This window comes from Pelobates fuscus, chromosome 3 (genome assembly GCF_036172605.1).
Source record: "Pelobates fuscus isolate aPelFus1 chromosome 3, aPelFus1.pri, whole genome shotgun sequence".
NCBI classification, from domain to species: domain Eukaryota; kingdom Metazoa; phylum Chordata; class Amphibia; order Anura; family Pelobatidae; genus Pelobates; species Pelobates fuscus.
In genome coordinates this window covers 69,456,532-69,471,925 of record NC_086319.1, presented here as the reverse complement: position 1 = coordinate 69,471,925, position 15,394 = coordinate 69,456,532, and the positions used below count along the sequence as shown (strand labels likewise).

General features: G+C 34.3%; 1 protein-coding gene across 1 annotated transcript in view; it reads left to right on the top strand.

The window, feature by feature from the left end:
* The window catches only part of LOC134601623 (dynein axonemal heavy chain 3-like), an 875,684-nt gene that overhangs the window by 171,610 nt on the left and 688,680 nt on the right, over window positions 1-15,394 (top strand). Inside the window, exons 11-14 of the mRNA XM_063446141.1 lie at window positions 464-667; window positions 5,406-5,540; window positions 7,785-7,903; window positions 12,625-12,829. Of these exons, the coding sequence (XP_063302211.1) occupies window positions 464-667; window positions 5,406-5,540; window positions 7,785-7,903; window positions 12,625-12,829 (663 nt within the window). The remainder of the gene's footprint in view (window positions 1-463; window positions 668-5,405; window positions 5,541-7,784; window positions 7,904-12,624; window positions 12,830-15,394) is intronic.

Below are 15,394 nucleotides of genomic sequence, written 5' to 3'. Positions count from 1 at the left end.
CACCCTTAACCCTGAGCATGTAATCATTGCAGTGTTTAATAAACTGCAATAATTACCTGCAAGGGATAACTCTTGCTCCAGTGACTGTCTACCATGCCTAAATGACTTTGGACGTCCTCACCCCTTCTGCACCACAAGGGGGGGGGGGGGAAGGGGGGAGGGAGGGTGGTCCTTGACGGAGAGGGAAGCTATAGTGAAAGGAAAAAGGAGCTTGTTTTCCTGGAACTATAGTTTCCCTTTAATCTTCTCTATGGTGGCTGTTGCAGTGAATGTGGTCAGATGCTTAGTGTGGCATTCCACAATGTCTAGTGTATGGCCACAATCTGCCATGGTGTAATTCTATATTTAATATTATGGGAGACATTTGAAGGCCATGTTTGTAGCTTTGAGCCACTGATAGGTCCACATATATTTTTTTTCTTTGACTTTTCTTATTTATTTTTTTCTATTGCTTTTCTCCTAGGTGTTACGGAGGAAAAAGATGGATCATTTATTTTGGAGTTTAGCCACACTAATGTCAAACCTTCTAAGAAAAATTGTTGAAGCTTCTCTTGCTGACCTGGTGGAAATGATTGAAACCTATGGCAAAGGGAATCGGTATGAAGGAAACTATCTTCCTGATCATCTCTGGCGCCCAACTAAACCTCATCTTGTTTGGATCTTTATGGTATGTTTTCAATCCTAAATATATATGGCAACATTTGTTCCTAATCAGCATTTACTTATGGGTTAGCTCCTCCCCCCACAGCAGAAATGATAGGATATAGAACTCTGAAATTGGTATAAATAGATCCATCTCCTTCAAAACAGGTAGTCTGTTTCCTGTCCTCACAGTAGTTTGGAAGGAGTTTGCTTAAGCAGGCCTAGAATTTAATTTTTTGCTCTCCAGGACAATATTTTTGCAGGCCCAGTCAGGATTCAGCCTCTCATCCCTGAAGACCCAGCAGATCACACATATGTAAGAGTTGCCTCCCTGGGTGTGTCCTTTATTGAATGTCGGTCTGACCAAACGTTCTTCCTAAGGGGGTGACAGTGGTTCATTGCATACATGAGGCCAAACCAGGGTTAAGTCTCTTTCCCTTAGGACCCAGTAAACAGTACCATTGTTGGTAGTAAATATTGATGTTTCCATCTCAAAGTCAGTATCTGTGCTGCCTCCAATTTTAACTGATGATAGACCATCCATAAATTAATTGGAGACCATATTTACGAAGTGACATGAATAGTTAATTAAACATTACTTTTCAACACAAACACACACACACAAATGCTTTTGGTGGTCATTATTTAAAGGTACAGCTTAATGCAGTTATTTTGGTGAGTATAGTCAGTTCCTGTAGGCTTTTTGCCTAGGGACACCAGTTTGCAGCAGTGACATTCAGCATTTCCACCCTCTGTGGAACTGAACTTTCCTCATAGAGATGCATTGATTCAATGCATCTCTATGAAGAGATGCTGATTGGCCCGGGTGTCATTTGGCTCTGCCCCCTGACCCGCCTCCTTGACTGTGATCATCAGAATTGACAATCTCAGCCAATTGAATGCTTTCCTATAGGAAAGTATTGTGATTGTCTGAGATCATCACTTCTGAGGATGTCAGCCAAGCAGTCAGATCAGGGCCAGAGCTAGCACCAGCAGACTGGAATAAAGGTAATATTTTACTATATTTCGGTGGGTAAGTGGTGGCCAGGGGGCTAGATAGTGTTTTTAACAAAAGAATATAGGGTCAAGAAATACATGTTTGTTTTCCTGACCCTATAGTGTTGCTTTAAAAAATCACTTGTAGTTAATACTGTAAATCAGATTGTGATCACTATATAAAATATTAATGTTGATTGCAGAGTTAATCGAATAACTAGATACAACAAGTTGTTACAAACTAACAAACATCTATATTTTAACTAAACTATGGAACATGCTGATATACTGTCCTAGAAAATAGTTATCTATTGCCACAGATTAAGGATAGTTTAACTATATAGGTACTTCACATTAGGGACATGTTTTATGTTTATCTTCTTCTAATTTTCTCAAGTCCCGAGTTACTCCTAAATTGGTTAAAACAATAGTTTAATGGTAACCGGGAGCATTTATTGTATCGTTTGTAATTGCTTACTCAGTCATCAAGAAATAACAGAGACTGAAATTTCTTTGTTTCGAATTAACAATAATACATAGTCTGCAACTATAATGAAGTGCATTTGATGGCATGGACAAATGTTTCTTTCCAAGCAAAACAGAAATATGTAAGCTGACAGCGTCACGCAACAGTAACTTCTGTCATTTATATCAAAATCCTGCCACTAAATCTGTAGCAGAAATCAAGCCCATTTGCAAACACAGTAAATACAGATGGTTTTGAAGTGCCATCATGGAAGGAGATGATACATTAAACAGAAAAAAACCTTGTGGTTCATAATGAAAACAAACATTCGACAAACACAGTAATTTGTCCTTAGTCTCTAGCCCTTGTTTCCATATGGGTAGTTTTTAAGTGTTATCCAATTTCAGGGAAATATGTGATGCTATTGTTTGTAAACCTAATAACATTCTGTTTTTGGTGCAATTAATGTACACCATTAACAAAGTTAAGACAAAGTGGAAACGATGTATTATTTTGGTCCTCATTGTCATATTCTATATATATATATATATATATATATATATAATGCAAAGTAATGTTATGTCATATAAATTTGCATTTTTTTCATATTAAGGCATTGTTTATTTGTTGAACAGAATAGTCTACATAATGGATAGGCAACGTTCTGGACTACATCCCCCATAATGCTTTTACACCCATAATGCTTGCAAAACATCATGGGAGGTGTAGCCCAAAATATATGGGGTGCCGAAGGTTGCCTACGTCTGGTCTACATGAATCTTGAGCTAGCATCATTTTCTGCAAACAATATATCTTACAGCCTTAATTAAATGCTATTATATCTTTCCTAAGATACAAAACAGCAGGTAACTTGTTGGATTAAATGAAATATACAAAGTTCTATCCATTTCATTCTGTCTGTACTTTAGTACCATTACTTATTGCTATTGGTACAAAATATTATAATTTTGCTGTATTGATTCCAGATGATATTTTTTCCTGAGAATATATATATATAGATATGTTTTACCTTCCATCATACGGTTTTTAAATTAATTTTGTTTTCTATTTTGTTTTCTATTGGTTGGTCCCCTATTGTTGAACAGATATCTTCTCTGTTCTTTGCATAGATATTCCGCTGTGGATAGTGTATTGATCCTATGCTTTGTTCGATTTTCATATCAAGAATAAAATCAAAATAAGTGCAATATGTGTAACCGCTCACAATTTAACCAATTGTGAACACACTGTGAGCTGCAAACTCTCCTATGACTGATCCCTCTCAAATCAATCAAAATAACCCAAATTACCAAAAATAAAGTGAGGTGTGCTTGTATACGCTCGTAATACTTATACTTATTTGCTGTATCTAATCCTTAGGATGTAGTAGTGCACGACACAAAGAAAGATACAATATGCACAAATAATAGAGTAGATTAAGGAAATAAAAAATCAATACTAAAAGTGTGAACAGTAAACATAAAATATCTCAATTTTAAATGAGCAGTAATAATGATGATCGATCGCAAAACATTAAACAAAACATTTAGATCACATTGTCTTTTGTTGCTAAGTGATTGTTATTAGTGATTGCAAGCTTATCTCGTCTCGGCTGAAATACGCACCCTGGGTGGCGGAGACAATATTCATTAGCCACGTGGTTGGATGTGAAAACTAAGTACGCTCAGTACAATTTGAATTTTTTTATTTACCCCTCCCAGGTGCCTTATTGTTCCTAAAATGATTTTACGTTTGTAAGTTGTTTATATTGCTTTTTTTTACTTTTAAAATGCTAATCTGGCATAGTAAATTGGATTAACTTTATGAACCATGTTTTTGAGTGATTATACTGCATGCTGAGTCCACAGCAGAACAACTCCCATCCCTAGGGAAAAATCCCTTAACTGGGTATGCTGGTTGGAGAACAACATCTACCATAAACAAAGGAAGACCTTACACACACATGCACCTTGGACATTTTTTTTACATTAAAACTGTTTCTTTGTATCCATTCACACCCTTACACATTGTATATATTTGATTAAATGTTCTCGTTAATGTTTTGTGATCAATCAGCATTGATACTTTTCATTTCAAATTTAGATTTGAATATTTTACGTTTACTTGTACGCACTTTACAGTATTATTTGTGCATTTTATCTCTTTCTTTGTTTCATGTACACTACTACATCCTATAGATGGGACACAGTAGATAACTATAAGTATTTGTGTATGAGTGCACCTCCCTTTATAGTTGGTAATTCTGCTTTTCATAACAACAATAGAGATGAATTTCTACTTTTTTAATGTTTACAACATTGCAATCCATCCATCCTTAACTTTTGAAATAATGCTACTTATACACTGTACATTGGTTGGCCAGTAAGGAAAGTCACAATCTGGTTTAATTAATCTGCTTGTGATAGATTGGAAGTTTAAAGGTACCTGTCAATTAGTTTCTTGTGTAGCTAATGCCATAAAGATTATGTAAAGCCTCACATCTTAGGTGACACTCAGAATGTGGCATTATGACATTCATGAATTGATGCAAAAAAATTTTACTTTTTATTTCCCATTAAAATGAAAGCATCTGTCGAGACTTTAATGAGTGCACCGCTTGGCGTGGACATTACTTGAGTACTAGAGGCTTCCCAATCACAGAAACCTATACATTTGTATGAACGAATAGTCTAATGACTCTTGACTCAATTATAAACTGTAGAATCTGGCAGAAAAGCATAGTCTTTGGCTTGTATCAGAAAAGTAATTATTTGACACACCAGACAAATCAATGGAACTAGATGTTATTTGTGTGAGAACTGCAAAATCAAGAGGTTCACTTGAGGGTAGAAGGCTCTCTATGTTCCCCGCGCAGCTAAAATTCACTCACAAGGAAAGGAACTGAAAAGAAAAGCAATTAAAATTGACTTTTTAATGAAATGCGATTTGCCTAGTCCGACAAAGGAAACTGTAATGTGATTTTTAACACCTATAATGATGGATTTGCTTGTTGCATGCACAGAACAACCATATAGATCGAATGTATATATCATCTCAATGTACTGAAACAAAATTATGTTTATCATATATGGACTGATAATCATATCACATAACCATGTGACTTAGTTAAAATGCCATTGTAAAAGCCTAGTATGGCCAACCTTGGGTATTGGCCAGCTGTTGGTTGTCAAAGAATTATTGAAATTATGGGCTGACAACACTCAAGTTTGTGCAACCAAGATTAAGCCGTTATAATAAAGAACTGTGGTAGTTAATGCTTGGTTTTATTTTCTTCCAACAGAAGCCTTTGTTAAATGAATCATATGTCAGTATTAATCCATCTATTGAAGAGATTGTCTTCGGCTTTGACAATGTAATGGAAAGTTTGGTTATCAGTGTTCAACAGATGAAAAGAATTGAATATTTTCTCTTCCAGGTAATTTGTTACAAATCCATTCTATTCATCTTTTTGCGATCAATTAGCTAAAATGAAAAGAAAGGTGGGCATAGTTTTTGAGCCTTCGTAAACTAACATTACTGGTAGGATTGTGTGAAAAAATAGATAAATAGCGGTAATGAAAAAAGCTCTGAAATTTGAAAAGAAGCAATAATGCAACTTACTTGGAACATTTACCTTAGATAAAGAAACAAAGAGAAACTGTATAGAAAATTGCCCTAGTTTTTCTGTTACCAAAGTAGTAGCCATTATGTCTACATGTTTTGTTTCAATGTCTTTTGTTTTCAGAGATGAGCTTAAGTTTATATTTTTCTCAATTAAGTAATTAAGGTGTCTTGAGTCCCCTGGAGTTTCTTACTTTCCAGTGTTAAACTGGTTTCAATTCTATTTGGGAATGGTTTCACAACTTACTTCAGGTCCACCAGGAGCAGATCACCTCCTTCTATGCTGCCGTAATTCTCTACACATAGTAGTTCAGAGTTTAGATACTTACTGAGTGTGCTCAGCTGGATGCGCTCAGCCAATGAGCTGGACCTGCACTGCTGGGTTATCCAAATCCACAGCAGGTTTTGACCAACACCTGTTGAATACCATCATAGTTGTCTTTTTACGAAGGGAGGCACCAGGGCACTTCGAGCATTCTAAGTGTCTGTAGTAGTTATGGTGTATTTAGTAGTGTTCCTTTACATTTATCGAAAACAGTTTAGGCACTGAATCAAATTGCATTTGCTTAGTCTCCTATTTTGTCTGAATCCTTTTCCAGAGCAATGCAAACCCTGCTCTCGCCTTATTATTGCATATCTTTGTGTCAAATAATTGATAACAAGAAAGATTACACACCAGTGGTGGACCTTGATTAACTCCACAAAAAAAATGTATCCAACTAGAAAAAACTGGAAAATGTCCCATGAACAGTAACCCTTTCTCCCAAGCCAGCAAGTAGATTGACATTATTATTCATGAGACATTTTTATTCCCATTAAATATATTTAGCATGAACCCGTTTCCTGGGTAATTTATCCCAAAAATTCCTAAAACAGAAAACAACTTCCAGACTGAAATGATCTTTTTTGAGCCATTTTTATGTACATGAAACTACAATACCACCTAGTGATCAGCTCTTCTATGTCATCCTACAGAGAGATTTTGCTTAATTAAAAATACGTTTTTTTGTTTTTGGGGATATTAAGGCTCCAATAAGTAAATAGCATTTTTGGGTATATATTTTTCAAAAAAGCATTGAAATCTAGTAAATCAACCTGACTTCCTACCACACTGAATCAACAATACACCGCAGTGGTTATTGTGCTTAAGCGCCCCTAACTTTGTATTTTTCAGAGTTGTCTTAAATCAATTGGTTTGGAAGCTTGACTATTATTGAATAATGTTAGTATGAGTCAAGCAGCTAATTTGAACTGACCTGTAATAACTTGTTTTATCATCTTCTAGAGTTGGTTAAAAATTAGAGTCTATTAGATAGACATCAGAGATTTTTTTGTAAATGCTGTCTAGTGGTAGTGGTCATAATCACAAGTAATATGCGCCTCCGACAAAATATTTTTTTTATATTGAGTAAGGAAATACTGTATTTTTTATTCAAAAATTTCTGCTGCTCATGTTACATTTTATAACCCTTTGTTTCTGTATTGTTATTTGAAATGATTTATACTTTCGGATAGGGTGGAAGAGTTCTATCTTTGTATCTATAAATTAGTATTTCATTGATTATAATGTTTAAAATGGCACAAAGTTCTTCAGGTTCAATCTTTCCATTTGCTTATGTTTGTTAATCTAGACAAAGGCAAAATAAAACCCTAACACTTTTTCCAATTTCGTTTTGAAATGGTAAACAAAATACGACTCCAAATATAATCAGGTTTTTCTTGAGTAAACACTACTGGAAATAAAATATGTTTCAATGATTAGAGGAGTATGAAAGACGTGGCAAGCATTGATATGGCTGGTTTTATTTCAGATTTCGGAAGTCTAATATGTCGCTTAAGAAGAAAAGGTTTTAATGTATCATAAAAGTCAATGTCATAGCCCGAACTCTATTATCTATCTGTGTTTGTTGTTTTGTAATGAGTCACAAATGCTCTTCCAGAGAAAGTGTTGAAATTTATAGTATCAGGTAAATAATTCTTAAATCAGTCTCTGGAGAGTTAGCTAGCTCTTGCCCATTACAGCTTTCAAGGTAAACAATCGAGGTCTTTGTATCTGCAGGCTATAGATAATCTGAAAATCAAATACATCAGCTCGGTACAAATCCATGAAGAGATTGTCCTGTCAGCTAAGGCAAGAATAAAAGCTGTGATTGAAAACAACATTCATGGTCCAAACAGGTTAGTGACATTTGGGAATTCTTATTTTATTTGAAATTTCTCCTCTGCTCGCAAGTTTAATTAATTATGTAAAATGCATTATATGTTTGCTGTAAATCACATGTGTGAAATGTGTTGGCTTTGTTTTGTTGCATTTCTCTTTTAATTTGCATGTTTATTAGCTGTATGACACCAATTACTTATCCAGACAAAATAAATGGTACGTTATGTCAGTATGACATTATCTCTCTGCTTGTACAGTCGGTTCAAATGGTAGATGTGAGACTACATTTTTTCATTGGATCAGAGAAGTAGTATTTCTTTCACTACTTTTTAAAGTTTTTTATAACACTACAAGAACTCTAATTTCTTAGTGGTTTCCTTGAATGGTAAGCAGACTGAATTAACCTAATTCCTGAGGAGTTACTAGTTGGACACGCACACTCTACAATGCGTGTGCAAAGATAAGTACGCCCTATGTATTCTCTAACACACCTAGTTAGTTATGGAAACCCATGTCTATACACTTTACTTTAACCATCATGCAATGTACCATTGGAATACAGGTAGGTGAAAAAAAGTAATTAGATATAATTATCTATGTTTGCTTCATTGATCCTTTGTTGTGCTGTCCATTCTAGTAGCCATTGAATGGGAATACCATTTCTATAGAGAAGCGATGAATAGACGTTATGTAAACAAATGGATTTGATATTCTTTTCCACTATTTAATTAACTTATACAGTGGGCAAAAGTCAACTTTGGCTGAAACGAGTTGACTATAGGGTTGGTAAAAAAACGTCTTGAGCCAGGTCATTTTTGACAATGCTTGTGTTTTTTTTAATGCTGCTTAGATGTAGCACAAGCTTTAGATGCTATTTATCTTTAGAGGTTGTTTACTCACGTAACGTATATGAGGTTTGGGTTTATTTCCTGAGCAAAGAATTTTGTGCACAAAAAAAAAAATGATATGAGAATAAACTTCTCTGGCAAATGGAACAGTCACAAGCAAAGGTACAATGAGAATGAATGTGAATTGTAAAACATGGCATACATACTTACAATAAGATTAAGGCCCTCTGGTAAACAAAGCAGTTAAGAGTAAGGTCGCACAGTGTAATTAGTAAAGGCAGTGAGAATGAATAATATATTGTGCTGTTATTACACTGGCTACAAGTGGTACAAATGTGTGTCCTCAACTCTTCATACGGTTCTGAGCTGAAAAAAAATAGCTTTTTTGGATTTCCACTATAGGTGCATGTGTTTTGGTTCCATGTGAAAGTTAAATGAGCAATCCTTTGTGATTGCAAGGATAAAATTGTGGCTTTATTTTTCACAAATATTGCTCCTCACAGAAAAAAAAAACACCTGAACCTAAAAAAATTATTTAACTGCAAATACTAGACTAAGTCAATTTAGTTTCTTTTTAAGCAAAAGTAGCTGAACTGAAGATCTAGCCGATCTGAGAATTTTCCTGCTCAGCTTTGACTGAAAATTATTACATTTACTTTGCTTCCCAAACACTTCCCAGTTTACTGAATAACCCAGATAGTTATTACTTTTATGAACTAGAACTACTTTATATGCACGAAAGATATAGCAAAACTACATCATTGCTATTATTTCTTCTCTACTTTACATTTTTAAAATCACAAACTCAACATTAAATGTTTCTTTTCTTTGTTTTATAATGCGGAAGTGTTGTTTATATAAGTATAAAATTTAACCATTAACTGAGGACCAGCGAGACGTTTGCATACACTAATTAAGAATGAAAAAGTAGCATCTGCAGACGTTTAAATCTTTTGATCGATAGAATTATCTGCACATTGGAAAGAGGAGACATTAGGCACTCCTATTTTACCAAACCTATCTGCTTCGTCCATTAGTACAATTTATTCATGGGTTGTGTCTCATGTAGGTTTCACTGTGCAGTAGCAGGTGTATAAATCTATAGCGGCTTCACAAGTGGCTCAGCAGGGCCTCACAGCCATACATTCACAAGAGACAGCTCATCTACTTAATCCTTATGTTTTAGTCAGCCTTTCTCATTATGCACACGAGGATCTGGATGCTCAGCTGGATTTTGACTCTCAGGATGAATTGATGGGCGCTCTTTGATCTTGGTTGTGTATTGTATCTGTTTAATCTTTCATTTTAACTCATGATCTCCCCAGCTCAGACCATTGCTCTTTTCCAGTGAAAACTATCAATATTACTTTTTTTTCTACTTTTTGTCACTCCTTTACCAGGAAGGAAACCCCATGAACAGAAATGTAGCAGTGGTAATTAAATAGGAAAGTGATTGATAATATTTGAGACTTTGTTGAGTATTTTCTGTTGTTTTTACACGAGACATTGGGTTATCTTTGACCTTTTAGAATTATTACTCATCAAATAGCAGACCCTGCAGATTAACATAGAACTCTAAAGAAATGGTATAGAAAAATATATTTTTGAAAGTTTTGTATAAATCAAAATACCATTTTAACTCTTATCCATTTTACTAGGATACCAGAAACTTCATCCTCAGTTATTTACAACAGTGTTAATTGGGAAGTCAACGCAAATTTCAAATTAAGTTACAGCAGCTGAACTTGAAACAATATCTGAACACGGTAGCTTTTTATAGTTTGACCAGTTTGGCGAAAAATTTTAAGTTCACTACAAATTCACTTTTAATTCCTGACAATCCACACTTTAGAAAATGACCTTGACATGCCACCTTTGTCTTTCTAACACGAAAGCATAAGGTACCACAGGGATTCCATCTAAAATCTAGCGATCTAGCCTTAAAACGGATGCCATTAGGAGTTTGATAAAAATGGCAAAATATTATGTACTACATTTACGCTGTATTAACATAATTTGTTACCATCAATAACAAGAAGTATTTTATTGGTGAAAGATAAGGGACAGTTGAGAGGAAAAAAGACACACATTGCTCATGTTTGTCAAAGTCAAACATCAAGAATTATACCTTCAAGAGAATTAATTATTTATCCTGCAATGTTAGCCCTTTAGTGGTTTTATTTGTGATCAGCTTCAAGCAGAGTTAAGATTGATGAATCTGATTGCCACACAATCATTTTTAAAGTTAATAATATCCTCAAGCAAAAGCTAATTTAAAATCTTGAGCAGTTTATCAAGGAAATCAATTTTTTTACATGTTGATGTGCATCCGAACGCAAGCTTACATAGCGATATAATTTTGTTTCATCGCCCTTGTAAATAAATTGAATGATAACAATGTTGGTCTTAGTTCTGGGATTTTACGAAAAATATCTGCCAGGAATTTTCTTTTCCAAACTAAGTTTTTTTTTTTTTTTTTTTGCTTAAATGTTGAAACTTAGTGTTCAGTTCACTGTAATTTGGTGTTTAGTGAATAATCTCTACTGAGATTTAAACCACATGATTCATTCTTTCAGCTATCTGCATTTACATATACTGTATGAAGCTTTCAGATTGTGTTCTTTCCCAAGTATCTGGAACATTCATTGTTCAAAGAGACATCATTTTAACATGATTTCCTATATTCTATAGAGTTATAGCTTAACAGCTCCCCAGTTTCTGTTAAACACACACACACACACACACACACACACACAAACACAAACACATTTGATGCATCATTTTATTTCTTTGTGAATGTCTGTCTCTTGCTGCTCTTTTGTAATATCTTGACTTTGTAATAAGGCAGTATGTTGCTAGGTAGTCATTTTTCCTATTGTAACAAACAGGAATATCTGTTTGTGTGTGTATGTGTGCGTGTGTGTATGTGCAATCAAGTGTTTGTTTTTCTGATTTCTCTTCTGAGTCATAAGTTCTCTTCCTAGGAAGTCCATATTATTATTATTATTATTAGTATTATTATTTTATTATGTGTATATCAACCATTCATCCTTCTGACGTTGCTAAGATAAATACTTGCTTAATAATAACATTTATTTAAAAGAATGTTTTAAAACAAAATTCACGGTAAAACATTAGATTGCTATGCAATTTTCAGGTTGTAACCTGTGAGGGAAGATCCATACACACTATGGGGTGCGCAGTTGTGTACGCTATAAATGTTGTCTCAAAATTAAAATGAGTTCCAAGAAGTGTTGTCTAGGTACGATGAAATACTACTAGCTTGCAAAGCATGTATAATATTTTTTCTAATATTGTCTTGTTTTTGCATGCTATTGCTTTTCAGTTTAAGTGTGCATTTTAGCTATACTTCCATATGCTAAAACAAGGTAGAAAGTCAGCAGTTAAAGCATAATACGAATAACAAAGCATTGCTCATTTATAAAGATAATCAACCATAGAAATTTATTATTATTTAGTCATAAACATTTATGCAATATTACTGCCTAGTCCAGCATCGCAAAGTGGGATAACAAACGTTATCCTTAATATTTTGCATCAATTAACTTGTACGAGTAGATTTTTTTTTTTTTCATAAACTGAATTTCACTGTACATACGCAAGGCTTCTTATAGAAAGCTAAGTACAGCAGGAATATATAGGAAACACTAGTATTTTGTGTTACTTTGTAGGTTAGCTATGATGTATGTTTTTCTTTTTACTTTTAGTTTTTGCACAAAATGCATATATCATCATGAAAATAATCATATTTCTGGTGAGGCACTCATGCGCTTAAAGTATCTTTATAGATATGACTAAATATTAACTTTTTTATATGTTCTATTTTATTATTCATTCTAAGACAAAATAGTTTTACTTATTTACTGTAGGTATTGCATGGTATACAAGCCTTTTCTCCATCAGCTTTCGCCTCTCATGGAAAAGAGATTGGAAAAGCTAATAAACAAAGATGTCAACCTTGGTGTTTATGGGAGAGAAATTGACAGTATGAAAAAGCTGGCATCGGATCTCGCTTCTTTGCCAGTAAATGTGCCCATGGAGATGCTGCTGATGGACTGCTCTGAGATTAATCAGGTACTGACATAGTAAGATAGGATCATTTTTTTTTTCTCAAGCCCAATGTAGGGCTATATTTCCCTTGGTGGATGTTTCCTGTTAAATAATTCACTGATATGTCTAGGTTTATAAAATTTAAATATTTAAGCAGTGTAATGCATTATTGTTTTACTGTAAAAATGAAAAAGAAAAAGAAAAACAAAGGTTTTAACTTTCAGAATGAATGCAAATAAGGAACAATTTCCTGTACTTATGATTGATAACTTTGAAGAAACAATCTATAAACAGTAGTTAACATGAACTTAATTTCTATGGTGCTTGCACCACATTGGCACGTTACCCTGAGAACTGCCAGTGATTGATGGTAAAGTTTAAAGATGGTTCTAGACTGGTTGGGACTCTAGACTTGACTTTTTGTGCTTTGTCCACGGAACCTCGTATACTCAACCTCTGACCCAATGAAAAATTTTGCACTGTTGAACACCATAATCCCATAGATACACATTTTTACTAAACAAAATCCACTTGTTTCCTAAAAATTGTCAAACTCTACCCTCTGATGCTGTTGATCAATGACAGCTGTCATGGATCTGAGTGACCAAAGTAAAGCCAATAGATGATTTCAGAAATATGCTGTATATTGGGCATGTCTGAGATTTTAATATGTAGAAAATAGGGTATTGTTTTCAATAATGCCTTAAAATCTTAAAATTATTAATTGCATAGCCTCTCCAGACAGCAATAAATGAAGCAGGAGTAATCTACAGAGTTAATCATGGCAGACACACCAATGTTATTCGGACAGACTTGATCATAAAAACTTACTTTGTCAATTGATTTTTCATTGCAACAAAAACTGGGCGGGTGTTGCTGAACCTGTTCTTAAAGACCAGATTCCAAAGTGTGGTATGGCTTTTTAAGTGACAATTTTAAAAGGATAATCATCCTCAATAGTGCGTAGAAACACTGAACAGCAGTAAAGTTGACGGTCCAATCTTCAATGTATAAATAGTGGGGGCACAGATGCTTACCAACTATATTTTGTGGACAGCTGAGCCTGTGGATGACCATTTGTTAAATATATGTACTTTCTCAATTATGTGTAAACATGAAATTGCCTACCTATAGGTCACAGATGAATTTAAGTCTTCCCATGATTTTTGTAATATTTCTAGAATTTTTGGTTAAGTTTTCTTAACATGAGCATATCCTAATATTCTCAGACACCGAGGAATGCAAGTGTGCTCATCTGAGGAGATTTGTCATGTTTGAATTATGTTTGAAAAAAAATGTTTTATTATAACCTTGTCCATTTTTTATATGTAATTTGTGTTAGCTGTGTTTTTGTGCAGATTATTTGATTAACTAGCAATAAAATAAAACTAATTTACGGTAGAAAGGGCTGTATGAGAACAATCTTTTGAAGAGCCTTATTTTATTTGTCTTTATTGTAATCTGCTTTGTGCCTTAATATGTGTAGCTATAATCATCTAATATAGTCACATATCCCCAAGTCTACCAATCAGAAGCTGCCAAGATTTGGTCTCAAGATCTACTTCCTTGCGAGGTAGAGATATTAAGGCCCACATACCCCTCTTGAATGTTCTGACTGGTAGAATTGCTGGCCTTTACTTGTGATCACCTCATAAATATAAATATAATACACAAGATCATTCATTTGAAATGAGAATAGTCCTTTTTTTTCATTCTTTATCTTGCAAACTTTTCATTCCAATAAAGGATAAAAAAAATAACAGAGATATACAAAGTTATCAGCAGTACCCAACATTATAAACTCAAAATCAAGACACATAAAGAAAGCAGAGCTTTCCAATGTATATAAAATAATAAATAATGAGGTAATAAGTATTAATCTCTTCGTGTGTAACGAAAAGCGAAATCATGAACCAAAGGGTGAAAAATTGTCAAGAGACATCATCAGAAACTAGAACAAAACTAGAACAAAACAAAAACAAAAAAACTAACCCAAAAAAGAAAGAGAGAAAAAACTATTCAGCTGAGGATAAACAGAGGAATAAAGTGAGGAACCAGGCAAGTAACCAGGCTAACATTGCCTTGTTACAAGCCTTAACAACGAGTCTCAGTTAAAATTGCATTGGGAAATAGAAAAGGGGGAAAGGGAGGAGAAAGAAAAAGTAAGAAAAGAGAACAAAAATAAATGGGGAAGGAGGAAGAGAAAGTAATTTTTAAGTAGAGGGTGAATGCAAAATAAATTAAATTAGGGGACCTAATTAAGGCTGGAAACTTTCACAAGTCCAGGGATCCCAAATGATGTAATATGTTTTTCAGGTATCGCGAACCTGCACTGTGAGTTTTTGCATTTATCTTGCTTCATCGATCCTGCAAAAGATCATCCTCATCCCAAAGTTCTTGTCAAGTGTCCAGAAGTCAGCAATCGCCCTAAAAGTGGCTAAGGCCACCCTTTCAGCTAATTTAATTTCTGCTCTAGTGTAGGGATCTAGAAATTCTGATAATACCAAGGCCCAATGGTCAAGAACGAGTAATGTTTATGAAATACCTTGGATAGAAGAGAAGCTATTTAAACCCAGCAAGGGTAGAGCT